This window comes from Siphateles boraxobius, unplaced genomic scaffold, assembly GCF_051911475.1.
Source record: "Siphateles boraxobius isolate OS27281-9 unplaced genomic scaffold, OSU_SipBor_1 7, whole genome shotgun sequence".
NCBI lineage: Eukaryota > Metazoa > Chordata > Actinopteri > Cypriniformes > Leuciscidae > Siphateles > Siphateles boraxobius.
Window position 1 is genome coordinate 26,362,585 of NW_027509197.1, and position 26,928 is coordinate 26,389,512.

At 37.9% G+C, this 26,928-nt stretch overlaps 1 protein-coding gene across 8 annotated transcripts in view; it reads left to right on the forward strand.

Moving 5' to 3' along the window:
- Positions 1–26,928, forward strand: part of usp9 (ubiquitin specific peptidase 9) — a 52,710-nt gene that overhangs the window by 15,558 nt on the left and 10,224 nt on the right. For 4 of the 8 annotated variants that reach the window (XM_077215371.1, XM_077215372.1, XM_077215375.1 and 1 more), the window contains exons 3-36: positions 1,745–1,890; positions 2,087–2,166; positions 2,350–2,462; positions 2,958–3,176; positions 3,469–3,584; positions 3,684–3,935; positions 4,021–4,159; positions 4,364–4,516; positions 4,876–4,980; positions 5,170–5,376; positions 5,540–5,676; positions 5,875–5,913; positions 12,587–12,720; positions 12,863–12,950; positions 13,705–14,047; positions 15,170–15,265; positions 15,358–15,569; positions 15,676–15,916; positions 16,064–16,213; positions 17,032–17,152; positions 17,247–17,377; positions 18,376–18,654; positions 19,933–20,058; positions 20,327–20,464; positions 20,561–20,727; positions 21,242–21,350; positions 21,465–21,611; positions 21,703–21,849; positions 21,961–22,168; positions 22,278–22,498; positions 25,893–26,083; positions 26,176–26,349; positions 26,449–26,590; positions 26,684–26,887. In XM_077215371.1, the coding sequence (XP_077071486.1) occupies positions 1,745–1,890; positions 2,087–2,166; positions 2,350–2,462; positions 2,958–3,176; positions 3,469–3,584; positions 3,684–3,935; positions 4,021–4,159; positions 4,364–4,516; positions 4,876–4,980; positions 5,170–5,376; positions 5,540–5,676; positions 5,875–5,913; positions 12,587–12,720; positions 12,863–12,950; positions 13,705–14,047; positions 15,170–15,265; positions 15,358–15,569; positions 15,676–15,916; positions 16,064–16,213; positions 17,032–17,152; positions 17,247–17,377; positions 18,376–18,654; positions 19,933–20,058; positions 20,327–20,464; positions 20,561–20,727; positions 21,242–21,350; positions 21,465–21,611; positions 21,703–21,849; positions 21,961–22,168; positions 22,278–22,498; positions 25,893–26,083; positions 26,176–26,349; positions 26,449–26,590; positions 26,684–26,887 (5,475 nt within the window). The remainder of the gene's footprint in view (positions 1–1,744; positions 1,891–2,086; positions 2,167–2,349; positions 2,463–2,957; positions 3,177–3,468; positions 3,585–3,683; positions 3,936–4,020; positions 4,160–4,363; positions 4,517–4,875; positions 4,981–5,169; positions 5,377–5,539; positions 5,677–5,874; positions 5,914–12,586; positions 12,721–12,862; positions 12,951–13,704; positions 14,048–15,169; positions 15,266–15,357; positions 15,570–15,675; positions 15,917–16,063; positions 16,214–17,031; positions 17,153–17,246; positions 17,378–18,375; positions 18,655–19,932; positions 20,059–20,326; positions 20,465–20,560; positions 20,728–21,241; positions 21,351–21,464; positions 21,612–21,702; positions 21,850–21,960; positions 22,169–22,277; positions 22,499–25,892; positions 26,084–26,175; positions 26,350–26,448; positions 26,591–26,683; positions 26,888–26,928) is intronic. The other 4 variants (XM_077215373.1, XM_077215374.1, XM_077215379.1 and 1 more) reach the window with 1 other exon arrangement.

A 26,928-nucleotide genomic window follows, 5' to 3' on the forward strand; every position in this document is an offset into this window, starting at 1 on the left:
CAAGAGAGGGGTGATCAGCGTACACGAGCGTGATTGACACTGCTAAGACATTCCTCCTGGCTCTGATTGGTTGTTTCTGACCGGGAGCGGTGTATTTCTGCAAATGGCAGTAGGACCACAGGGAGGAGCCAGAGGAGCTTGATTTTTTTCACAGATTATCTGTCTCATATTCTACTTTCAGGACATAATGACAGTTTTAACAAATATTTGTTTACAAAAGCTACCTACTGGAGCTTTAAACCACATAAAGTGTTAAAAGGAAATCATCTAGATTTTTTAAATCTTAAAATATAGTAACCACAAAAATTGTAAATGTTATTTTTCACTAAGTAAATTATTTATGCGATTTGTCTTTCCATTTAGTTTTAATTTATTTACCATTTACCATAATTTATTTGCCATGAATAGTCTTTATGCTTTCTAGAGCTGCACGATTAATCGTTAAAAGATTGCAATCACAATTAAGAACCCCACACGATCTTATTGCTAAATGACAACGATTCGGCTGTCTATTAAACCTTGGACAAACTCACACCTGAACATTCAAATCTACGTTTGCTCAGTCACTTACTTAGAAAGCAGTTATCATGTATAGGTATTAATACAGGTCTTTTCACCCACACATTATCATTATTTCTGTTCCAATATTTCAGGGGCAGGGGCAGGGGCATGTTCAGGGGCAGTCATGGCCTAATGGTAACAGAGTTGGACTGGTGACCCAAAGGTTGCTGTTTTGATTCCAGTACCGGCGGGAATATGACTGAATTGTCCTTGAGCAAGGCACCTAACCCCCAGTCGCTCCCCGGGTGCCACTCAAGGCTGCCCGCTGCTCCGGGTGTGTGTATCCACGTTTGCAGTGTGTGTGTCTTCACTACTCACTACTCTGCTCCTAATGTGTGTGCACTTACTTGGATTGGTTAAATGCAGAGGTCAAATTCCAAGTATGGGTTCACGTGTTACTTTCACTTTCATATTTCAAGTTTTTAGTTTGATATAAACACTGATATCCAGTTTAGCGTTCAATCATATTTTTTTAATATAACATTTCAAATACAGATTGTAATATTGTATCAAGTACATTGTAACACCAGTAGGTACTAGGTGGCGACAAGTGACTTAAATTGGTTTGTTATTGAATCATTCATTCAAGAGATTTATTCAAAAACACTGCTTCATCCGGTAATGAAACCAGGGAAGTCTTTGACTTATACTTATACTACCTCTAGTAAAGTATATGTAACTTTGTTTAGTTGTCTATTCAGAATCATGATCTCTATTTAAAAAAAAAAAAATGTGATTCTCAATTTATCTGGAATCATGCAGATCTGATGCTAGACGTTCCAAATTTAAGTTCGTAAGATTTTTAAAAATGTTTTTGAAAGAATTTTCTTATGCAGCATTTAATTGATCAAAAATAGAGTGAAAATAGAAATTTTGTGAAGTGTTTAAAAATTTTTAAATAACTTTTAATTTAAGTGTTATGGCAAAGCTGATTTTCAGTAAGCATGACTTCAGATTTCATTGCATATAATTAATAGTTCAAAATCCAGGTGGATAAAATCAACCAACCTACATGATTATACTGATGATTATACTATACGAGCATAGTTTCGCGTCATCTTTTACAGCATGTGTTTAATGAGGCCACTTAATGGTGCTCTCCAAGTTTGTAGTAATGGCCCAGAATGTTATCTTTGAATCTGAGTCGTGCACTTCCTCAACCTTTGAACTGTTTGCATTGCAGACATCCTCTCCCAACTCATCCAACGAGAACTCCCCAGTGAGCCCTCCAGATGAGCAGGGTCAGGGGGACTGTCCCACTCCCCTGGAGGAGGAGGAGCCAGCTTTCCCCCACACTGAACTGGCCAAGCTGGATGACATGATCAACAGGTTTGGGCTCTTATTCTACATTTGGTCCAATTGTGTGTATAATTGAATCAGGAGCACTGGAGATGAATGATAGGAGGATGTTGATATGAAGTAATTTATTACGGCTATTTTCCATTGGTAGGGAGATTGCACATCTGTGTCTTATCAGTTATATATTAAGTAGACTAATTATGCTGTTTTTGTTTTTTATGTACAGACCTCGTTGGGTCGTTCCAGTTTTGCCAAAGGGTGAATTAGAAGTTCTTCTTGAAGCTGCTATAGATCTTTGTAAAAAAGGTAATACTTTATTTTTAGCTCTTGTTTCTCACTCGATATTCTTTCTTTATTCATTAGTTTTTTTGCTAATCCGTAGCAGAAGCTGTATTACCTTTATTAAGCTTTCACTTTTGCTCTCAAAGGAATTATTCAGCCTCATTAAATGTCAGCCTCTGATAGGTTTTCCTTTATTTCTATCTCCAGGACTTGATGTCAAGTGTGAAGCATGCCAGAGATTTTTCAGAGATGGCTTGACAATATCCTTTACGAAAATACTGACAGATGAGGCTGTTAGTGGATGGAAATTTGAGATCCATGTAAGTCCTGCAACCTGCTTGATGGTGGCATTTTAATCATGCCTCCCATTTCAGAAAAGCATTTTGTCTCTTTGTTTCCACATTAAAGGGTTTTACTAACCATTTTACTGTCAGGTCTGTCCTCTCAAGAATTTATTACTTTTTTGGGTGTCTATGAAGAAACAATGTTATTTTGGTTGCCTTCATCTTATTTGGCTGTTTGATTGAAATGCCAAAGCTTTGATCAAAGAGCTCCTTTCAGTAAAACAGAGGCAGTATTAGGACACAGTTCTGAGTCATCACTCTCGTATAAGGCTTGTTTTAGCTCATTAATGGCTGCTCTAGGATCAGCCTCAATAGAACTGCAAATATAGATCATGTTTTTGCATTTAAAGACTTCCTACTCACTGTAAATCAAAGTGTGTCAACTACATGTGTATTTTAAAGCCAGAACATACTCAACTCTTCTAGGGGTACGTTTCCGGCCTGACATGTTCTGTCTCATTCTCTCGACAGCGGTGCATCATTAATAACGCCCATCGACTGGTGGAGCTGTGTGTGACCAAGCTATCTCAGGACTGGTTCCCTCTGCTAGAACTCTTGGCAATGGCCACCAACCCCCACTGTAAGTTCCACATCTACAATGGTACCCGGCCTTCTGAGACGGTGCCTGCTGGGGTTCAGCTAGCTGAGGATGAGCTGTTTGCCCGTCCACCTGACCCTCGCTCTCCCAAGGTGAGAGGGTGTTTGTGTCACTGGAGAAATTTAAGATTAATCTTTTGGACCTTTATGGATTATTGAAATTGTTTTTTGAAATGGTTAAATTTAAAAAGAAATGGAGACTGTTCACACAGCACCTGAAATATACCCTTTTTTACTTATGCATTCCTATAAATTTTTAACATGTATTTTAAGCATTTTAAGCATCAGCTATCTGTTTGTGAATCTGTCTTTTGCTTTAATTGTAAATGTTCTATCCTGTATTGGTCTATTCAATGACAACTTCCTGTTTATTTGTTTTCTTCAGGGCTGGTTGGTGGATTTAATTAACAAATTCGGCACCTTAAACGGGTTTCAAATTCTGCATGATCGATTCATGAGCGGCCAAGCTCTGAATGTTCAGATTATTGCTGCTCTCATTAAGTAAGAACTATCAAACATATTGGACCAGTTTGCTTGAAAGCTGGAATTTATTTTTGTAAGGTGCGATTACTGTTTTAATTTTCTTTTTCTTTTTTGCAGGCCTTTTGGACAGTGCTATGAGTTTCTCACTTTGCACACAGTGAAGAAGTACTTCCTTTCCATCATAGAAATGGTTCCCCAGTTTCTTGAAAACCTCACGGATGAGGAATTAAAAAAGGAAGCAAAGAACGAAGCCAAAAACGATGCCCTGTCTATGATAATCAAATCTTTGAAGAACCTGGCTTCTCGAGTACCAGGACAAGAGGAAACCGTGAAGAATTTAGAGATATTTAGGTTAAAAATGATTCTTAGGTGAGCTGAACATTGGCTTAAACCAGTTTCAATTTAGGCAGTACATTAAATGGTTGTTCTTAATCATTGACCTTTTGTGTTACAGGTTATTGCAGATTTCTTCTTTTAATGGCAAAATGAATGCACTAAATGAAGTAAACAAGGTGATTTCAAGTGTTTCGTACTACACGCATCGTCATGGCAATCCTGAAGAAGAGGAGTGGCTGACAGCAGAGCGCATGGCAGTAAGTTATGCTGCAGTACTTAACGATTGAACCGGAGAATGTTATGGGCCTTGTCAGGCAAATTATTTGGTCATTATCATTGAATATACTTAGCAAACAAAACTTGTCATTAAGATATATAAAGGTTTTTAAGGCAGTTAGATTTTTTTTTGTGGCTCAAATCTGTATCTTTACATTAGATGAACATGTATTTATTTCTCAAAGGAATGGATTCAGCAGAACAACATTTTGTCTATTGTGCTGCGAGACAGCCTTCATCAGCCACAGTATGTGGAGAAACTGGAGAAGATCCTTCGATTTGTCATCAAAGAAAAGGCCCTAACGCTTCAGGACCTAGACAACATCTGGGCCGCTCAGGTGAGAGACAATCTCAAGTTCCTGTGTGATTAATGTATATTTTATGATAATGTATAATTGTTTAAAATTATGGCCTTCTTAAATTTGCTTTTAAATATTAAAAAAATACTCATAGTTTCTGATTTTAATGCATTAAGTACCTTTAAGAACATTGATGACATTCATACAAGCCATACAATGTCTACAATATTACCAATCAAAACAAAACATTAACCTGTAAATCTAATAAAATGATATATTTGTTAACGCATTACATTTGGCAGTTTTTCTAAAATGAATGCTTTATTAGTAAAGCTTTATTAGGCAACCTGTCATTCAAAGAGTTTTTGTGATTGTAATAATGGTATTTATATCCTCAGGCTGGGAAACATGAGGCCATCGTCAAGAATGTTCATGATCTCCTTGCAAAGCTGGCGTGGGATTTCTCACCTGAACAGCTGGACCATCTCTTCGACTGCTTCAAGGTTATTTGTAATGAACTGGCAATTGCAGTTTTATACAATTTTTTTTATTTATTTTGTATTAATGTAGAGACCATACGTTGGTCATACGTAGAATTTTCATTAGGACTCAGCATGTCTATGTGTGCCTTACTAGCATTCCCACAGATTACAGAATCTCTGTCCTCAAAGGAGTCATTTTATGGTTTATAGGAGAGCTGGACTAATGCAAGTAAAAAGCAGAGGGAGAAGTTACTGGAATTGATTCGACGGCTGGCAGAGGATGACAAGGATGGTGTAATGGCTCACAAAGTACTCAATCTGCTGTGGAATTTGGCCCATAGTGATGATGTTCCTGTGGATATCATGGACCAGGCCCTTAGTGCTCATATCAAGATTTTGGACTATAGCTGCTCCCAGGTACTGTGATCAACCTTGGTTAAATATGTAACATTTTCTTAATTTTTCTTCCATTATAACCTAAATTCATTTGTATATGATGTTTTAGTCATTTGGAGCAACGTGAGGCTGAGTAAACGGTTGAGAATGTGAAATTAAAAACAGTGCTTTTCTTCTGCTGTAGGACAGGGACACACAGAAGATGCAGTGGATAGACAGATTCATAGAAGAATTAAGAACTAATGACAAATGGGTGATACCTGCACTGAAGCAAATACGGGAGATCTGTAGCCTCTTTGGAGAAGCCCCCCAGAATTTAAGGTAATACAATTGGTTTCAACCAACTTTAACCATCAATAGCATTGATACTTGTTTTAGTGCAAAAAAATAAGTGGACAAAGATATTTTTGGTGTTATTTGCTCATATTCAAGGAGTATTTTCATGAAATTCAACCACACATTTTAGGAAGAGCATGTAAATGTAGCAAATGTATCGTACACATCCCTGTTGTTTTTCAGAAAGAAAATACCTATTAACTTACTAAAGAGCTTAGAGGGGTAAGTGGACAGTTAATTTTGGGAAATATTATCATTATTATTATTCTAACTAATTTTAAAGCTTAAGTTTGCTTTTGAATTACAGTAAATGAGTATTTTGCTTGGTGTCTCCTGCACCATCTAATCAAATCACCAATCAGTGTCCATGGACAACATTCATGTGTATAAAGCTTCTTACAGTAAGAGTGCTGCCATGGGTTACATTTCATAAACTTACAAATGCATACTATTGGTATATGGACAAGGTTCGGATCTAGTGCACTCTTCCTTTGGGAAACTTTAAACATGTGAGTCAGTTGGAGAAAAATTTAATTGCAGAGGAAGGCTGAACTCACATTTTCCAATACTTTCCAACACCTTATGCAATGAGTTTTATATGACAACAAATTATTTTTCTGCCTTTGCTTTGATGTCTCGGGATATTGCTTCTCTTATGTAAATTTAAGCTTTCAATTAGGGACAAGGAAATAGTCTGTTTCTACACTGCACAAAATTATAAACGCAACACTTTTGCTTTTTGCCCCCATTTTTCATGAGCTGAACTCAAAGATCTAAGACTTTTTCTATGTACACAAAAGGCCTATTTCTCTGAAATATCGTTCACAAATCTGTCTAAATCTGTTTGCTGTTTGCTAAATCTTCTCCTTTGCTGAGATCAGGGGCGGAGTGGCAATCGGGAGAGTCGGGACTTTTCCTGATGGGCCGGTTGTGTTTCGAGGCCGTGAGGGCTGATCTGATAATAGTTATACATTGCAATTTCTTCGCAACACCATCTGCTGCCCGCTTGTCAAACTGTACAGCCTCTCTGCTCAACCCGTAAATAAATTCATCAATCCGTAAATTCTATTTAAGTTCTTAAATGGTCTAGTGGTAGATCTTTTGCCAAGCGTTTCAGAGGTTACGGGTTCTAATCCGCACTCGTACAGTTTTTTTTTCTCTCTCATGAAAACTGAATATGTTCATCAGTGGTTACAGTCTATATCAATCAGGGACACGTTTGTATGCATTTTATTTTGTGATTGCACCGGAATGAATAGAGAGTCTCTGCAACGGCGATAGATTGAATAGTGTTGCGTCCGAGTGAAGACTGCACGAGCCACAAGAGAACACTGTATCCATGCAACTGATCACCGCATCAACGAGCGCTCAGCTTGATTTCAAAGACGACACATTTTAGGGGTAGACCTCTTATTTAATAGCGAACTAAATGAATGCTCTGCTAGTTAACTGGAGATGTTTTATTTATTTGTATTAGGTTCATCCATGCCTCAATGTTTCAAAAAGTGGTGGGGGACAATATCGACTAGTGATCGACCGATATTGATTTTTTATAACCGATACCGATACAGATTATTTGCATGTGTATGTGCCCGATAACCGATATGCAGAACCGATATTTATTTACTGTTATACTTCTGTTTTTGGCACAATTATTACAACACAAATGAACTGAACAAACCATTTTATTTATGACAATCACTCCCTCCTTGCATACAAAAAAAACCCTTGATATTTATACACAAATAAATAGAGGGGTCTGAGTAAAAAAATAAAGTGCACTGTTACTAAGTGTCTTTGTTTAAAAATAAAAGCTTTGATGAGGTAAAAAATAAAGCACAAAAACTATTCTAACATATTTGGATATGTTTATTTGTTTTCATAAATGGTAAACTAATCAAATTACAATAAAAACATTTATATTATTACATTATATAATTTATATCGAAATTATACATATCATTTATAAGCATCAGCAGCAACAATGTTAACAATAGGCAAAATAAATGTTAAAAGTCTAATGTTTTCATATGGAAAAAATAATTGACAGGGGAGTCATATCACCTTTGCAGAAATGTAATTCATTTTAAACAGTTTTAGAAGGTTTATGTGCCGTTTAATAGGTTTAAACTAAGAGTGAGGAATAATTCACTGGGTAATATTAATTCACTGCATAATATTAGCTGGAATAGCCTATAACATCAGGAAAGTAACAAACAAAACAGCATATACATCATTGCATTTTCCAACTAGTATGTTATTAATTATTATTAATATTTTTGTCGGTCTAGATCATGAAATGCTTTATGACAAAGTGCTGTTTATCTATGCATTTATACATAACTATAACATTAGGCTATACGTTACTCAACTGCAATCGCGCGTGCAGATAATAAATAATTAATTTCCACAAAGCGGTATATTTAGATGTGTATTAGCGAAATAATTGCTATGTAGTAAATGATAATATAATCTAGGGTGTTTAAACAAGATAATCTTGTCAAAAGTTTCATTCAGTGGCCGTGCTTGAGCATTCCTGATCATCAACCCAGTGAGTGCTCAGCAATATGAACGAACTTTTTTTCAGAGACTAATGGTGAGCAAATACAACAGATAGAGAATTAAATTCAGCGCTTTTATTTTCAACATGCACTCATTCATGTCTGTTATATATTAGTGTAAAGTTACTCTTTATTGGGGAAGGACGTGACGGATTACGCTTCGTGGCTCAATGAGTTCGTCTCAATTTTTTAGAACCAAGCTGCATAAATAAACTATATCAGGAATTTATGTCTCAAATCTCATTTCTGCATGTCTGTTATGTTAAATAAAGTTGAATAATTAAAGCAAAGCAAGTAGAACATATACTTTACCTGTGCACAGAGTTGTTATTGACTGATCTCCTCAGACGCGGGCTGCAATGGCGGAATTCTCAAAACGGCCACAAGATGGCGCCGTTTATCGGAAAATCCGATATTACAAAACCGATTCCCGATTATGGGAAAATGCTTAAATATCAGGAAAAATATCGGTAAACCGATACATCGGTCGATCACTAATATCGACCCTGAGAAAAAGTCGTGGGACACGACTTCACTGGATCTAAACAAATCAATCTAACCATGGATGTGAGCAGTAGTGGTGGCTTTCTTAATCCGTTTAAAATAATTTAGCAAGAGTTAATTTTTTTTTACCAAAAAATCTAAGAAATTTCCTGTTAGATTTTTTGGTCCCACTCCGCCCCTGGCTGAGATAATCCATCCATCTCACATGTCTGGCATATCAATATGCTGATTAGACAGCATGATTATTGTACAGGTGTGCCTTAGGCTGGCCACAATAAAAGGCCACTCAAAAATGTGCAGTTTTATCACGCAGCACAATGCCACAGATGTCGCAAGTTTTGAGGGAGCGTGCAATTGGCATGCTGACTGCAGGAATGTCCACCAGAGCTGTTGCCCGTGAATTGAATGTTCATTTCTCTACCATAAGCCGTCTCCAAATGCTCACATTCGATGGCATCTGGCACTTTGGAGAGGTGTTCTCTTCTCGGGTGAATCCCGGTTTTCACTGTACAGGGCAGATGGCAGACAGTGTGTATGGCGTCGTGTGGGTGAAAGGTTTGCTGATGTCAACGTTCTGGATCGAGTGGCCCATGGTGGTGGTGGCGTTATGGTATGGGCAGGCTTATGTTATGGACAACGAACACGGGTGCATTTTATTGGTGGCATTTTGAATGCACAGAGATACCGTGACAAGATCCTGAGGCCCATTGTTGTGCCATTCATCCACGACCATCACCTCATGTTGCATCATGATAATGCATGACCCCATGTTGCAAGGATCTGTACTAGGCATGTGCCGGTATCAAATTTTAATGCTGCGATTAATTGATTGAGCTTTTATCACGGTATTTTAATTGCACAAGTAGGGCTGGGTACCGAGATCGGTACTTTTTAGGTACCGACCGAATTGCCTTTATACTACCGAGTATCGAAACATGTCTTGTTTTTCGGTACCAAATTCCGGTACCTAAGTGGTTAATTTCGTCAATGTAAGTGAAACAATAAGCATGCAGCATGACAGCATGATTGGCTGTGGCGGAAAAACACTAGTTTACACGGCTGCCCAGAGACGTGCCTCGTCGCACGTGAGGCTGTAGTGTGTGTGTGTGTGTGTGTGTGTTTGTGTCTGTGTATATGTGTAAGCGTCCCAACCCAGATAGATAGAAAATATGTGGAAATGATCAAAAGTGTACCTATGTACCCGACACGATGCAATATTTTCGACAAGATAATTGCTGCCAAGACCGGCAACACGGTAAATCTGATAAGGCACTTAAAAGCGCACAGAATACACTCGAGAGTAGAAAGTTTATCCGTCTTCGACTACAAGAACTGGAGCGCGTCACATATTAACCTAAACTCAGCGTATAGGATACTTGCCTCACAGACATGAGAAATAGTCCTATATATGTTCAAAATATGTCTACTTTTAAAACGAAACAATTAAAAAATAAATAGTTTGATTACCTAATCCATATAGGCGCGCGTTCACTACTGCAGGAATGACGAGTCTGCATCGCAAATTCGCAATAATCATCTTTGCAGCCAACACACTTAGTAAACTCTTGTTCATTAATAAATAATTAAAATATCTCCTTGCTATCGTTTCCCGACACATCCATAATCATTAGGCTACTTTTGCCAGTGCTTTGCGGCAAGCTTCATGTGTGCCGAGCGCGAGGCATATATCCCGCACCCTAGTAGGCTATATTTAATTCAATTCACATTTATTTGTATAGCATTTTTCACAATACATATCGTTTTAAAGCAGATTTACAGAAAATGCATGTCTAAATTACAATTTAGAGTGATCTGTTATCAGAGGTGACTGTGTGTAATGCATTTCAATTAATTTTCATTCAGTTTCATTGTTAAACAATGCATTAAGTTAAGGCAGAAACAATGAGCTCATTGAAGTAAAGAATACATGTTGTTAAATTATTAGGAAACATAGAAAACTTTAGCATTGGTGCTTTTTTACAGACTCAAAATATGAGTGTAAAAATGTCAACAAACTGAAAAAATAAAAGTTTTTTTTTAGGTTATATTATATTGATAAAATTGGTATCGAAAAAAGTATCGTTCAGGAACCGGTATCGAAGTCAAGTTATCGGTATCGAAAATTTTGTTGCGATTCCCAGCCCTATGCACAAGAGAAATGGATGGATTGGGGAGAATGTAAAAAAAAAAAAAACTTGCATCACAATAGGTGTAATTGTGATTGTCAAAACATTTGGTAACTAAACAGAATTTTATTAAGTTAAGTGACAACATGTTACAATGTTTACATGGTACAATAACTGGTAGGCTACTGTTTGTATTATTGCTTAACACAATTCTCACAATTTCAGTTCAATTCTTGATTCAATATTGACTTATTTGGCTAAATAGCCTACATGTTAATTTTTCTCAAGAAAAAATATATCTCGCATAATGCTGTTAACATACAGAGACCCCAATCAGCTGGTATTATTAAAGGTTAAAAATAACAAATTAAATATAATGCGGTTTTCATTATAATAAAAATTATGTAATACAATTATGTATATTTTTTACACAAGTAAAAATATAATAAATATGAAATATAGTGCACATATTTAGCAAAATACTCCTCTCTATAGCTATTTTTTTCTAGGCAACTAACGTGCTGGTCATTAAATGGCTTTCCTGAGGTAAATGTAACGTCCTGTGACAATATTGTTCTCCTGCATTTTTATTGACCTCCTTCCGTAGTTGAAAAACACTGATTGATCGATATTATGTATGAGGCATATATACCTTTCGGTAAGTTGTACTGTACCTTTAAATAAAAAGTAACAGATGATCGGTTTACTTTAAATTATGGCACTACAGCGATCTGTCACATTTACAAGCGCCAAAACAGTATTTATTGTCTGAATTTCGTAATAAAATGGACGGATCTGAGAGATTAGAACTTTTTTCATATCAAAAGTAACCTGCTCTGTCTAGTCTGTCGGTGTCAGTGTCCTCTTTGCTCCTATTTTTCTCTGCGTGAAAAAATGGATGATGTGGCGTGAGCGTGTGAAAAGTGTCGATTGCGTGAGTTTTGGCAGCCCTGACTTTTAGAAGGGGGATAAATCGTCGGCAGCGTTCCTCCTTCCACCATGCTGCTTCTCCATGTGGGGATTGTTTACATCAGAGTGCGCACGTGTTTTGCGCAGCATATACGCAGTTTTTTTTTTAAGCGGTTGATGGAAAAGAAGCTAATGCGCGTTCTAAAAATCTTAATTCGGATCTATTATTTAGTGCCCGTGATAACAATATCGTGCATATTCATTACTGCGATTTATCGCATTACGAATACCGGCACATGTCTAATCTGTACACAATTCCTGGAAGCTGAAAACATCCCAGTTCTTGCATGGCCAGCATACTCGCCATACATGTCGCCCATTGAGCATGTTTGGGATGCTCTGGATCGGCGTATACTACAGCGTGCAATAATCAATAATGTGCAATAATCATGCTGTCTAATCAGCATCTTGATATGCCACACCTGTGAGGTGTATGGATTATCTCGGCAAAGAAGTGCTCTCTAACACCGATTTAGACAGATTTTCAAACAATATTTGAGAGAAATAGGCCTTTTGTGTACATAGAAAAAGTCTAGAGATCTTTGAGTTCAGCTTATGATAAATGGGGGCAAAAAAGAAATGTTGCATTTATAATTTTGTTCAGTGTATATACCTAAAAAGCCCATTATCATACAATTTAGATGAAGAAATTGAAATATAATGGACATATTAAAAATAATTAATGTGAAGGAATTTTAATTCAGTTATGTTTAATGCGTTTTTCCTTCTTTACAGTCAAACACAGCGGAGCCCACATGTCTTCTATCGACATGACTTAATCAACCAACTGCAGCACAACCATGCACTGGTCACTCTTGTAGCAGAGAACCTGTCTGCATACATGGAGAATATGAGGCAGTTCTCAAAAGGTTTGTGAGTCTTGACAATATGTTGTTGATGTTTTTTTTGCACATACCTATTCATAATTAATTCATTAAAACATTTGTCTTTGTTCAGGTTTATGCCCACGATGTTAAACATTTGTTGATGCTAACTTTTATGTTTTATCAGAGCACACAGACTTTGATCCTCAGACGGTTAGGCCAGGAAGTCGGTATAGTCATGTTCAGGAGGTCCAGGAACGGCTTAATTTCTTGAGGTATTTATACTTCACAAGCAGCCTTTCTATATGCTGTATAGATTGCAGAACCCATATTCAATGCCATCTTTTTTTCTTTTCACATTATTATTGGACTCAAAGCGTTACTCATTTTCTCATGAACCTGAGTATCACAGTGTGTACTATAATAAACTGTTTACTGTAGCTAGGTAATGAAGGTGCCAGAAATGGAAAGTGTTTTTCACTTCACATTTTTACTTGTTTTTTTCATCCCTTTGATTTAATTACCAAAACTAAACGCACACAGAAATGTTCTTTGTGTACTAGGCTATTGTATTATAAAAATCTAATTATTTGTTATAAATTTCAAGATTTTTGCACCTAAGTTCAGAAAAACTGATTTCACACCAATCGATCTTTGTCATTAAATGAATTGGATCTGCGCCAAAAGGTCTATTATGAAAACGGACAGTTCTTAAGGCCTCATTATGCTTCTGCGTCAACTCCACGGCGTAGCTACGCCGTCACTCCTACGTTGTCGTGGCCGTTTTATGGTTCTGCGTCAGGTTGAGTTGGATCGCGGTGCATCTGACCAATCACAGCCCTTGTGGTCTGCGTCGCCTCGACGCGTAGTTAAAATTTTTTGGAGGTGCACGTCGAGCTACGGCGGAGGGGTTCGCGGCGACGCAGAGGGGTCTGCAGGGGTACGCGGTCGATTCGACGCAGAAGCATAAAACAGGCTTTAGACTCTCTAAAGACTTTTAACAAATCACTAAATACCCTCATCCTTCAGGTTCTTACTGAAAGATGGGCAGCTCTGGCTCTGCGCACCTCAGGCTAAGCAGATCTGGAAGTGCCTGGCAGAGAATGCGGTGTTCTTGTGTGATCGGGAGGCCTGCTTCAAATGGTACTCCAAACTCATGGGAGACGAGCCCGACCTTGACCCAGACATCAACAAGGACTTCTTTGAGAACAATGTGCTGCAGCTCGACCCTTCACTGCTGACAGAGAACGGGATGAAATGCTTTGAACGATTCTTCAAGGCAGTCAACTGCAGGGAAGGCAAACTAGTTGCAAAACGCCGGGCATACATGATGGATGACTTGGAGCTTATAGGGCTGGATTACCTGTGGAGGGTAAGCTGTTGGATCTTCATGGGTATGTTCAGAGCTGCTTGTTCTGGGATATTACCTGCCTAAAATGCCTTCTCTTTAGTCTCTTGGTTATTTTGGTAATTTTTAGGTGTTCAAGCACGAAGTGCTGAAAACCTATTCTAATTGCTATTTGAAAAAAAAAAATCCCCATAAAACGCATCGTGCAGCCCAACCCGTAAGGCCCAGAGACTTGAAACTCAGCCAGATGGTAGGCCTCAATTTGGGGACAACCTATCAGAGTATGACCCCGATTGGCCCATAGGTGGCGCTACCGCAACCAAAAGTACTAAATTGCTGTTAACTCCTCGACCGTTGGACAAAATGTAAATGAAATCTCCAATTTCAATTTAGGCAAGAAAAATTTTCCGCTATGTCGAATTTTGTCCAAAACCTACTTTTGCGAACTAGTCCCTGGTTTTTCGCCCGATCGGAACCAAACCACTCTAGGCCTATTCTCTGGACTCTCTAGATCAATAATTATCGAAAAAAAGTTGAAATTTTGCATTTGGGTGGCTGTAACAGGGTCATTTAGAAAAGGGGCGAGGCAAAATACAGTCAAAAGCCTATAAATCCTAAACGAAAAGTCAAAACTTCACAAAAATTGATGAGCATATGTGTCATAACATGGCGAAGAAGCATGCAAAGTTTCATGGAGATTGGACCATAGGTGGCGCTATAACTGTTAAAAAGCTTTAAAGACATATATTTCCTATGGTAAATTGCCTGTATTGGCTGTAAATGGTCTTTTCCATCTATTATGCCAGTGTTTAAATGTATGCTAAATAAAACTTAATGTCTTTTGATGCTTTTGTGCTTAACGGCCTTAAAGGCCTTAACTGCTTGAACACCGCTAAATGCTGCTTGCAGCTTTAATTAAATATGTTACTGTATTGTAAATGGCAAGAAGCAAAGTTGAAAAAAAAGCCCTTCAATGAAATATTTTGGTTTGTAATCAGTTATCAGAATTTTATATTTTATTGTAATGTCAACAGGGGAACAATGATTAAAATTTTGCTAGTCTTTTAAAGCTAAATGAAATTTAGGCAAACACTAAATGTCTGTCTGAGCTCAAACCATCTCTCGTCTCCCTTTTTTTATTGACAGGTTGTGATTCAAGGAAGTGATGATATTGCTAGCCGAGCAATTGACTTGCTTAAAGAGATTTATACAAACCTTGGACCAAAATTACAAGCCAATCAGGTAATAGTTTAGCGGAGATGCATATCACTTGGTGTAATAAATGTTGTGTTTCTCTTGAGCGTGTTTTTAAAATGTCACATGACTATTTGCAGGTAGAGATCCATGAGGATTTTATTCAGTCTTGCTTTGACCGGCTCAAAGCATCCTATGACACCCTGTGTGTGCTGGACGGAGATAAAGACAGCATTAACTGTGCCAGACAGGAGGCCATCCGCATGGTGAGAGTACTGACTGTGCTCAGGGAGTATATAACCGAATGTGACAGTGACTACCATGAGGAGAGGACCATCCTGCCCATGTCTAGGTAGACCCATTCAACCCTGTCATAAATGAAGTTTAAATTGCTATTTTTGCTTAGCTGTGATAACCAGATTCTAACAAACTCTCTCAAACTCTTCTTTTCCTTTAAGGGCTTTCAGAGGAAAGCATATTACACTAGTTGTGCGTTTCCCAAATCAAGGCCGACAGGTTGATGATCTGGATATTTGGTCGCATACCAATGACACAATTGGTTCTGTGCGACGCTGCATTTTGAACCGAATAAAGGCCAACAGCACGCACACCAAGATTGAACTTTTCATCGGGGGAGAGATCATAGACCCAGCAGATGACAGGAAGCTAATTGGGCAGCTAAACCTCAAAGACAAAACTGTAGGCATTTGCTTGGCTGTTTTTCTCAATTTACACAATAAGGAATTTCATACACACACATAACCGTTGCCTTAAATTTAACAGCATGTTTGAACATGATCTGTTGTTATATTTTACAAGTGTACTTTTTCATTCCCTCTCTTCCAGCTCATTACAGCCAAGCTCACCCAGGTCAGCGCCAATATGCCTTCCAGTCCAGACAGCTCCTCAGACTCCTCCACTGGCTCCCCTGGGAACCATGGAAATCACTACAGTGATGGGCCAAACCCTGAAGTGGAGAGCTGTCTTCCTGGCGTGGTGAGCATCATGCCAATCAGGCACATAATTGAGCCAAATTGTCTATTGTTTTAGGGTAATGTTTACACATTGAAAAGGGAGTGCAGTGACTTAAATTACTAGGTTACTGTTACTGACATGGTGAAAAATGGAATGCGTTTCCTCCTAACACTTTTTTTTCATCAGCCATAGTATCAAGCTGTCTTTGACAGTCATAGGTTATAAAATATATATATACTGTATATAAAATATAAATTCATGCAATTCACATGATACTTCTAAACTAAGTTTACAATTACAATATTGTTGTAAAAAACATAACTGGGAAGGTGCTTTTTTGTTTGGTTTGTTCTGATCAAAAAGATTGTCGGTATACGAGATGTACACTGTCCTGCAGCTTCGGACCTTAGAGGCACATATGCCAGAATCCAAACTTCAGCTCAGTTACTTGATTATTTTTTTGTTCTACTTTTTACTTTTGACGTTTTGAATCTACTTGGCAACAGTGGCTGTTTGATTAAAGTTGTGGTTAATGTATTTGGAGCCATTTTCTTTTAAGCCATTTTGAAGCATTGAATGTTGGTCAAGCCTAACCTAGCAGAAATATTACAGATCCCTTCTCCCCTGGTCATCATTTATTCTATTATGTATATTGTAAGATATAAACATCCCTTTACTATGCCCTTGAGAAAGGCACTTGACAACATTGCTCCATGTAATACGGTTATTGGAAGTGTTGCAGAAATGGTATTACATTTTTCACTGCATTTATTATAACTACCTTTTAATGTTTTGTGTTGGGCAGTTTTAAGTGTAACCTCTGATTCTTCTTGTATCAGATAATGTCACTCCACCTGCGATACATCTCTTTCCTCTGGCAAGTTGCGGACCTGGGCTGTAATCTCAGCATGCCTCTCCTACGGGATGGAGCTCGCGTTCTAATGAAGCTCATGCCTCCAGGTGCTCTATATGCTTCATTAGATACCTGTTTGTGTTTGAGATGACAAGCTGTACCAATCTGCTGTCTCTGTTCATTACGCTTTCTGCTTTCCAGATAACACCACAGTGGAAAGTCTGCGAGCCATTTGTCTGGATCACGCCAAACTTGGCGAAAACAGCCTTAGCCCCACATTGGACTCTCGTTTCTTTGGGCCGTCACCGTCTCAAGTGCTTTACTTGATTGAGGTTTGTTCATTTTGAGAATAGCTGTTTTTCCACCATTGGACAGAACAGTCCTAAGAACTGCAAGGAACGGTTCCAGATATATTTTCACTTGAGCTTGGTTCAGCGAGGCACAATTACAAACTGTTCTCGGCCCGGAATTCTCCAGTAGAATGTGTGTGGTTATACTGCCACTCAGGATTGGTCACTTGTCTGTTGCCTGGCTACCTCAATAGCTGACGAAGCGTGGTATTTTAGCGAAGTAAATGCAAGTTAATAATTTTTTTTTTAAGAAATATCCTTTGTAATGCAGTTGCTATTACATGTCATATGTGTGTAGACTGTTGTGTTGCTAAGGCAATGACTGCCACAGTGGAAAATGAAACCATATCCATACCGGCTGGGACAGATTGGCACGGAATGGAACGGTTAAGCAACGAGAACTGTTTGGCCCGATGTTAGAAAAGCAGCTAATATTTTGTGAAACTAGCCATGTATAGACACACACCTGGTTATGTGTACCCCTCAAAAGCAAGGTTATTTTAATATGATGTATATACCATTATAGTACTTAATAATATTTTGAATATATATATATTATAATTTTTTTTCATTGTTTACTTTATTAGTAATTTTAATAGATGCTTTTTTAAATTATTTTTCAATAATAAATTATTTAGAAACAAGTTATTGTTTTATGCAGATTATACAAATAAAACAAAACATCAAGCAAACACAGTTATACACATTAAGTGTACTAAAAAAGAAAAACGTAACACAAATAATACAATTAGTAAAGATTTTTTTATTACTATTTAGCTCGATTTTTATTTCAGTTTAAGTAATTTTAGATATTATTTCTGTTACTTGCCAAGGCAAGTAATTATATTTATATTTTATTTTAATTAACAATATTTAATAGTTTTAGTATTAGTTGCAATAACAGCACTGCCCAAAGGGCTTTTTTTGTGTGTGTGTGTGGCATGAGTCTTTGATATGCACAATGTCTCTGTGTACCTCAGGTGGTGTACGCCTTGCTCATGCCTGCCAGTGGGACGTTGGGTGAGGATGCTAGTGACTTCCAGTACAACTTCTTGAAGAGTGGTGGGCTGCCACTTGTTTTGAGCATGCTCACCAGAAATAACTTCCTGCCAAATGCTGACATGGAGACCCGGCGGGGAGCTTATCTCAATGCACTAAAAATAGCCAAATTGCTGCTCACAGCTGTAGGCTTTGGCCATGTGAAGTCTGTGGCGGAGGCCTGCCAGCCTGTGGTGGAGGGGACTATCCCTGTATCTCCTGTAAGTTGCCCTTGCTTGAGCTCTTTACTGTTCCTTTCAAGGAAGGTGTTGCAGAAGTATAAGCACAATACTTTCAGTGTCTATTACTTTACGGAAAAAAGAAAAAAATACATTGTTTTAATCTTGTAATTTTTTACAAGGAACATTAAAAAAACATTAAAAAACATTGCCTCCCTGACATTCATCAATCATATTAGAAACAGGCTGGCTTGGACTATGTATCTCCACAAATGTCAAGGGTGTACAGTGTCTTGTGAGGAAAACTCACACAGACTCCAGAGGTGTTTACATAAGGGATTATTAACCATGAGAAAGAAGAAAGTCAGGAGTGCTTGAATCATGCCATTTTCACTTTGTTTGACAATGTTTCTATACATGTAATCGAATGTGTGCAACTAATAGAGGTGAAAAATTACAGTAATGACTTGATACAGTATCCCCAATCTTAAATGTGAAGCTCTATTTATTTTTTTTTACTAACAGCTGTAGGGGGAGCTTGTTGAGAAAACATGCGACAACAAAAGTGAAAATCAGCGAAGAAATGGCTAGAGTTGCCAAGTTCCCCTTTAATTTAGATTTCTGATTGATCTTCATTGGATGGCAACATGAAGTTTTCTTACCTGTATTCTCTAGTCAGGTAGCACTGATTTAAAAAAATGTTTTCCTTTCTACTGTATAGACAGACAAGTTTATTTGAAGCCCATTTTGCCAGCCATTAAGGATCCCTTTAAAAACATGATTTGAGATATTAAGTCCTTGTTTTAGGATGTGAAATATCTGATGTTGGGGAGAGTTGCTGCATGTAAACAGTATTTCACAGATTATAACTATGCGCGGAGAGGGTTGTTAAACCGTTATATCACTCCAGTCTCCTGCTACAACTTAAGCACTTAATGTTGAAGTGTTGTGATTATACCTCTGAAACAGTATGATGCTGGCATTAGGGTATCCCACTATAAAATACACATTACAATACATTTCATGTATACTAAAATTCAACGTTTGTTTAAAAAAAAAAATCCAGCTTTGCCATATATATACACACATATATAAATAAATATATACATTAAAATAGACAAGTTATTTTAAATTATAATACTGTACAGTACTTTTTTTTAAATGAATTTCTGATCAAATAAATGCAGCCTTGATGGTGAGTATAAGCAATTTGTTTAAAAAAAAAAAAGACAGACCCCAAGACTTTTGAACACTATTTATTTTCTGTTTGTTTTCTTTTTGGAATCTGCAGGATAACACTTTTTCTTTAATCATTCATAGATCAACCAGACTACACATGACCAGGCTCTAGTGCTACAGAACGCCCTGCAGAATATCCCTAACCCCTCTGCCGAATGCATGCTGCGGAACGTGGCAATCCGCCTCGCCCAGCAGATCTCGGATGAGGTATGTTATACAACTCCACAGAACCTTAGCCTACAGAAACTGGTTTGTTTGCATTCAATTCAAATGAATGTCCTCAACTGTCTTGACAAAAATGTCTGTAATGTATTTTATGATCAAAAGTAAAGCAGATGTACTATTATTGTTGGTTTCATAGTGTTTTGTCTAAACCTCTCCTTTTCTTTTGAATGTGACAAAAGATATGTACTAGGGAAATGCTTCATGTTTCAGGCTCAGTTTTCAAAGTGTGTCCTTCTATTCCTGTACCTAGAACTTCTTCCAGGCCTCCAAGTATATCCCAGATATCTGTGTCATTCGAGCAGTTCAGAAGATAGTCTGGGCTTCTGGCTGCGGCTCTGTTCAGCACGTCTTCAGTTCTAATGAGGAGATCAGCAAGATCTATGAGAAGGTTCTAGTTCTTATCTGTATTGAAACACCCCTATGTGTGATTGATTGATAAGAATCAGACTCAATATTTATGCCTGTTATGTGTGATCTCCCGCAGACCAATGCTGGCAATGAGCCGGATGCAGAAGACGAGCAGGTGTGCTGTGAAGCTCTGGAAGTCATGACCCTGTGTTTCGCTCTTATGCCCACTGCACTAGATGCACTTAGCAAAGAAAAGGCCTGGCAGACCTTCATTATAGATCTGCTGCTGCACTGCCAGAGCAAGTGAGTTATTGTAGACATCTTTTAAACTTTCATTGGTTAGTGTGCTTGGGCATTTTTAGTCATGCTTTTCCTTTTGAAATTTATAACTTTTTTTAAAATAAAATAATTATGCTTCGTCTTTTTTGTATTTTTTATTATTATTATTAGTATTATTTTTTAAAATATTATACTAGACTTTCAAAAATATTTGAAATTTTTATTTCAAAATTTAGTGTCTGAGTTGTAAAAAAATTAATTTTAATTATTTCATTTTGTAATTTATTATTTAATTAATGCAACTTATTTGCATGTCAATGTCAAGAAATTTAACTGAAAATTTAAAATTAACTATGAAAATAAAGACAAAGTTCACCAACGCTCAGTGAAGAATTCAGAGTATGAACTTGAATAAGATTTTGTAATTTTTGACAAATCAGTTGAAAACTGATTTCTTTAATTTTATCAAATATGATGTGTGATTTAGAGACAAATCAACAATTTCATAAAATTCATAGCTAAAAATGTTTTCTCCTAGGTCTGTTCGTCAAATGTCCCAAGAACAGTTCTTCCTCATGGCCACCCGATGTTGTATGGGCCATAGGCCTCTTCTGTTCTTCATCACCCTTCTTTTCACAGTTTTAGGTGTAAGTGTCTTTCATATTTCTCTGGGACAAAGCTGGAAGATTAAAATGTTTCCTTCTTTTGCTAATTCAGAACATCTCATGATTTATAGTTCTCTGTATCCATTTGTGTTCCAGAGCACTGCAAAAGAGCGGGCAAAGCACGCTGCGGATTACTTCACTCTTCTAAGGCACTTACTCAACTATGCATATAACAGCAACATTAATCTTCCTAATGCAGAAGTTCTCTTAAACAATGAGATTGATTGGTTAAAGCGAATCCGGGTATGTTCATTTACTTAATCTTCTTTTTGGAATTAAAACAAAGCAAACCTTAGTGTGTGCAATTTTGAGCCTTGTCTCCCTTTATTTTTAGGATGAAGTGAAGAGGACTGGGGATCCTGGGGTTGAGGAGACCATTTTGGAAGGTCATATTGGTGTCACAAAAGAACTACTGGCTTTCCAGACCCCAGAGAAGAAGTTCTACATTGGCTGTGAAAAAGGAGGTGCTAGTCTCATCAAGGTAATCTCCTTGGGCATTTTTAAATGAAAAACAACAAAACAAATGCCTAGTTGTGGCTGCATAGTGTCAAAACTAATTGATTTTCCTTTTCTTTGTACAAACTCTTCATAGGAGTTAATGGATGACTTCCTGTTCCCAGCATCTAATGTGTACCTGCAATATATGAAGAGTGGAGAATTCCCCACTGAACAGGCCATACCTGTGTGTAGCACCCCAGCCACCATCACTGCTGGCTTTGATCTGCTGGTTGCACTTGCCGTTGGATGTGTGCGAAATCTCAAGCAGATTGTGGACACACTAACTGATATGTACTATTTAGGTGTGTGTGCAAATATTAGAAAGAAGTGCAGCAAATTCTGATTCCTAGAAACAGTGCAGTCAACTCCATCAAATATGCAGTTATTTACTTTTTTTTTATGTATCTTCAGGTTGTGAACCACTTACAGAATGGGAATATTTGCCCCCAGTTGGCCCACGGCCCACCAAGGGGTTTGTGGGTCTGAAAAATGCAGGTGCGACTTGCTACATGAACTCAGTTATCCAGCAGCTTTACATGATTCCCCCAATCAGGAATGGCATCCTGGCCATCGAAGGCACAGGCAGCGATGTGGATGATGATCTGTCTGGAGACGAGAAGCAAGATAATGAGGTACTGCCTAACATGGTTCATTCAGTTCATGATAATTTTAGCCTTTATGTGAATTATTTGAACAAACATAGACCCCTATTATGCAAAACAAATAATACCTCTAGATACGTTCCTAGTATGGTTCACTTAAATAGCACAGTGGGAATGTGAAGTGTTTAAGGTTCATTTGTTTTTCAAATTTTAGAGATTCTATATTTTTGGCCATTACATATTTGAATTCACTTTAGTAAATTGGTACATACTACATAGTAATATATAATTGCTATATAAGAGGCATGGAAGTTCGATTAATGGACTCCAATAATCAGTACTACAAACGTCTTGTTTTGAACTATTGTTTAATAAATAGAAAAAATTCGAGCACATAAACTTTCATATGGAGGATTAAATAAGATTCTATTTATGCAGGAAGATTTCACAACTAATCACTGACACTGTACCACAAACAGGTTTTAAGTTTCTTAAGTGTCAAATGATGACTCCATTAATCGAACTTCCATAGTTCTGCTTTGAAATGTTCTCATTTGGTAACATTCTCTTATGGAATATTTGTTTTTTATTGATTGTATATTTTGAGTTTTATTTATATCCATTATGCAGGTACAATGCAAGTTTATATTTTGCTTCCTAAAATATATTTACACAATGTAAAATAGTGCCCTGTTGAAGTTTTGCTACATTTTCTTTGTTTCGGTTAAAATCAACAAATAATCGTGATAATTACAATCGTGATAAGTACATAACACCCACAGTTTCTGCCAGTCTCATTTTAATCTTAAGTACTTATAGAGTAGTATTGCATCCTCCATATCTCCGAAAATTCTTTAGTTTTATCAGATTTATGAAAGACGCATACAGCTGTACCGATTGTTTCCGAAAAAAGATTTACGAGGACTGAGTGGTTTTAGAATAAACAAACGGACACTTATGGTGGTCAGCTAAACAAATGTATTTAAACACACACTATACATCATCGCATTATCCCTGGATAACTTTTGATTCACTGTATGCTCGTGTTATTTACATTATATGCACTTGTGCACCGATTCAGGCACCGCCTGTGGTTTTGACTGTTGACCGGGATATTTTATCGCTGGAACTGCTGCATTTTTCAGTTTCAAACGATCTGCAAATCCAGCGTTGAAACTGTGTCTTGTTTATAAAACATTTGTCATGAAATGCCGGGAACAAGCAAAAACACTTGCGCAACTCTGTTGCTGCCCCAGAAAAACAAACTGCATCCACTGTTCCCTCAATGCTGGGTTCTTTGCTCTTGCTCTCCCTCTGGTTGATATGTGTGCGTGCTCTTCCTGGAGAAGTGACCATACAAGGAATTCCACCCTTTATGACGTCATACAGCGCCATACTTGAAAAAAAAAAAAAAACTTTCTGAAACTAATATGAACCCTGAAGGGGTGTATTTGGCACAGAAATACTCCATGTGTCCAACTCATTTTTTTTAAACTTTGGCCATGTTTAGCATGAGAATCCAACTCTTTAACAGTGTAAATAACTCTTTCATTTGTATCTGGGGTGTTTCATCCAAGGAGATAAGTGACACTGTCCAATAGTGACAACAGCAGATAAAGTTATAGCGAAAGTTAGCGTTTCTCTTGCCTCCCCTGACCTGCGCTGGTAATTGAGAATGAATGGAGGAAAGTCATGTGAGAGGAGACAATGCCTCCATCACACTATGATTGGTGACGATTGGATATGATTGGCTTAAATATCGCCTCTTGTTTTCGAGCATGTTCGTGAATCATTTTGAATGAACAAAATGGCGTTAATGGGAAGACTTGTTAAAAAGTAAGTTAACAGATATCACTGCTTTGTCACAATCAAACTTGAAATGGCCTGAACACATGATGGCTGTTTCTTTTTCTTTTTTTGTGAGCAATAAGCTTGGTAAAATTAATGGTAAATCTTTGTGTCTGACCAGTGTTTAACGAGCTTGAGGACAGATGATCCAAAAATAAGTTGACTTAAAAACAGCTGAACACCAGTTCACAAATAAAATATGTTGTTTAAATTATTACTGCATTTAGTTATTATTTTGGAATGATTGTAAAAATGCTTTAAAAAAACTTATTTGGATGAGATATGTACTTAAATAGAACATTAATTATTCTCATAATGTAGTAATACAGACAGAGTAGCCCTTGTTTTGTATGTGGTATCTTATCTTTTTTTTCTTGATGTTGATTTTACCAGGAAAATGTGACAAAATTAAGTGTAAATGAATTTACATTTTGATTTATGGGGGAAAAAAACAAAACACAAAATTCATATTGCCTTGGAAACGGCTCAGATGGAGGGGTGTGGCTTCTCATTTCTCACCATAATTAAGCTCAGGTGTGAGCTTTAATAATCCAGAGAGTGCTTACATCTCTTGCACTTGTTGTTTAAGGGGGCTTTCACACTGGCAGTTTAGTTTGGAACGGGGCACGGTTCGCATGAAAAATCGCTAATGTGAACCCTGTCATGGGACCCGGGTGCGCACTGGGGTACCGAACCCGAGACTACCTGGAGGAGGTGGTCTGAGTTCGGTTGCTCCCGAACCGTGCTGCGATTCGCGTGTATGTGAAAACTACACGGACTCGGGTGCGCACTTGTTCAGGAAGTAAAGTATCCTGCGCATGCGTTTTAGTCGATTATGATGTATTTAGTTAAATAAAACACACGTAAGGGATGAAGATTTACCCTGGATACGAGCAAGAGTGAGTCTGCAGTGTATTCGCGCATAGTGCGTGCAATCAGGGCAACAAATTAATGGAAATCCACTGTCTCCTCAAAAGAGTCCATTTGCAAGCAGCGGAAAAACAGCTTATGCGAAACACACACACACACACACAGTTAACCTGGGTTGTTTACTCAGCTATGAATAATGGCACCAAATTAATAAAAAACACAATATATTGACCCGCGTCGTGTTTTCTATCATGCGCCGTGCACGTTTGCAATGACGTAAGATGCACGCAAACGCACCAGAGTTCGATAGAATCAAGTTGAGTGTGAAACCAGACCAACGCTGCGGGGGGCGCCGGGAACAAACGCGCTCGGGCTTGGACCGCAGCAAACGAGCCCAGTGGAAAAGCCCCCTTAGAAGCACACTTAGTGGACTGCTCCAAGAGAGTCTTTAGTCTTTTGTGTCTTTAGTGTCTATTGTATGTTCATGTCATCAAAATTATATTGTACTTGTTTAATTGTTGAACTGCCCAGTGATGATGATCATCCTTTCTCAGTACCAAGTGACTGACAAATATAGCCATCTCCTGGGTCTATGTTCTGTTGCCATTCCCTGGAGCTGAGGGCATTTTTTTACAAAAGATCTGTTTTAATCATATCGCAATGGAAGTTACTTCAATTTACTGAAAATCTTGCTTTAATTTTGCAGAGTAATGTGGATCCCCGGGATGAAGTGTTTGGCTATCAGCACCAGTTTGAAGACAAACCTTCTCTCGGTAAGTCAGAGGACCGGAAGGAATACAACATTGGGGTTCTTCGGCAGTTGCAGGTCATTTTTGGACACTTGGCAGCCTCCAGATTGCAATATTACGTGCCTAGGGGTTTCTGGAAGCAGTTTCGGTAAGTTCTCCCTCTGTTTTCCTTTCTTTTAAGACTACATGACAATATGCGACTCTCTAAACTGGTCTCTTCATCTCTTCCTCTCTCTGCAGGTTGTGGGGTGAACCAGTCAATCTGAGGGAACAGCATGATGCTCTGGAGTTTTTCAACTCGCTGGTGGACAGTTTAGATGAGGCTTTGAAAGCACTGGGTCACCCTGCCATGCTGAGCAAAATACTGGGTGGCTCTTTTGCTGACCAGAAAATATGTCAGGGTTGTCCTCACAGGTACATCAGGAATCTAATACTGTGAATTTGTTTGGACTTTGTTTTTTCGCTTACTAGATCCTTTGTGTCTCAATGAAACACTCCATACTGTCTTTTCAGATATGAATGTGAGGAATCGTTTACGACGTTGAATGTAGATATCAGAAACCATCAAAATCTGATCGATTCTATGGAGCAGTATGTAAAAGGAGATTTACTTGAGGGTGCAAATGCCTACCACTGTGAAAAGTGCAACAAGAAGGTGCGTTTTTCGTTTTAAATTATCTTTATGATGTCTTTTGTTGATTTAAGAGAACACCATATTAAGCTCAAGGTGGTGATGTCTTTGTGGCAGGTGGATACAGTGAAGCGTTTGCTCATTAAGAAGCTTCCTCCAGTGCTGGCCATCCAGCTGAAACGCTTTGATTATGACTGGGAACGAGAGTGTGCCATTAAGTTCAATGACTACTTTGAGTTCCCACGGGAGTTAGATATGGAGCCCTATACAGTAGCTGGAGTAGCTAAGCTGGAGGGGTCCGATGTGCACCCAGAAAACCAGGTATTACACCAACATGGTCTTTCTTTGGTATTTAACCTGTC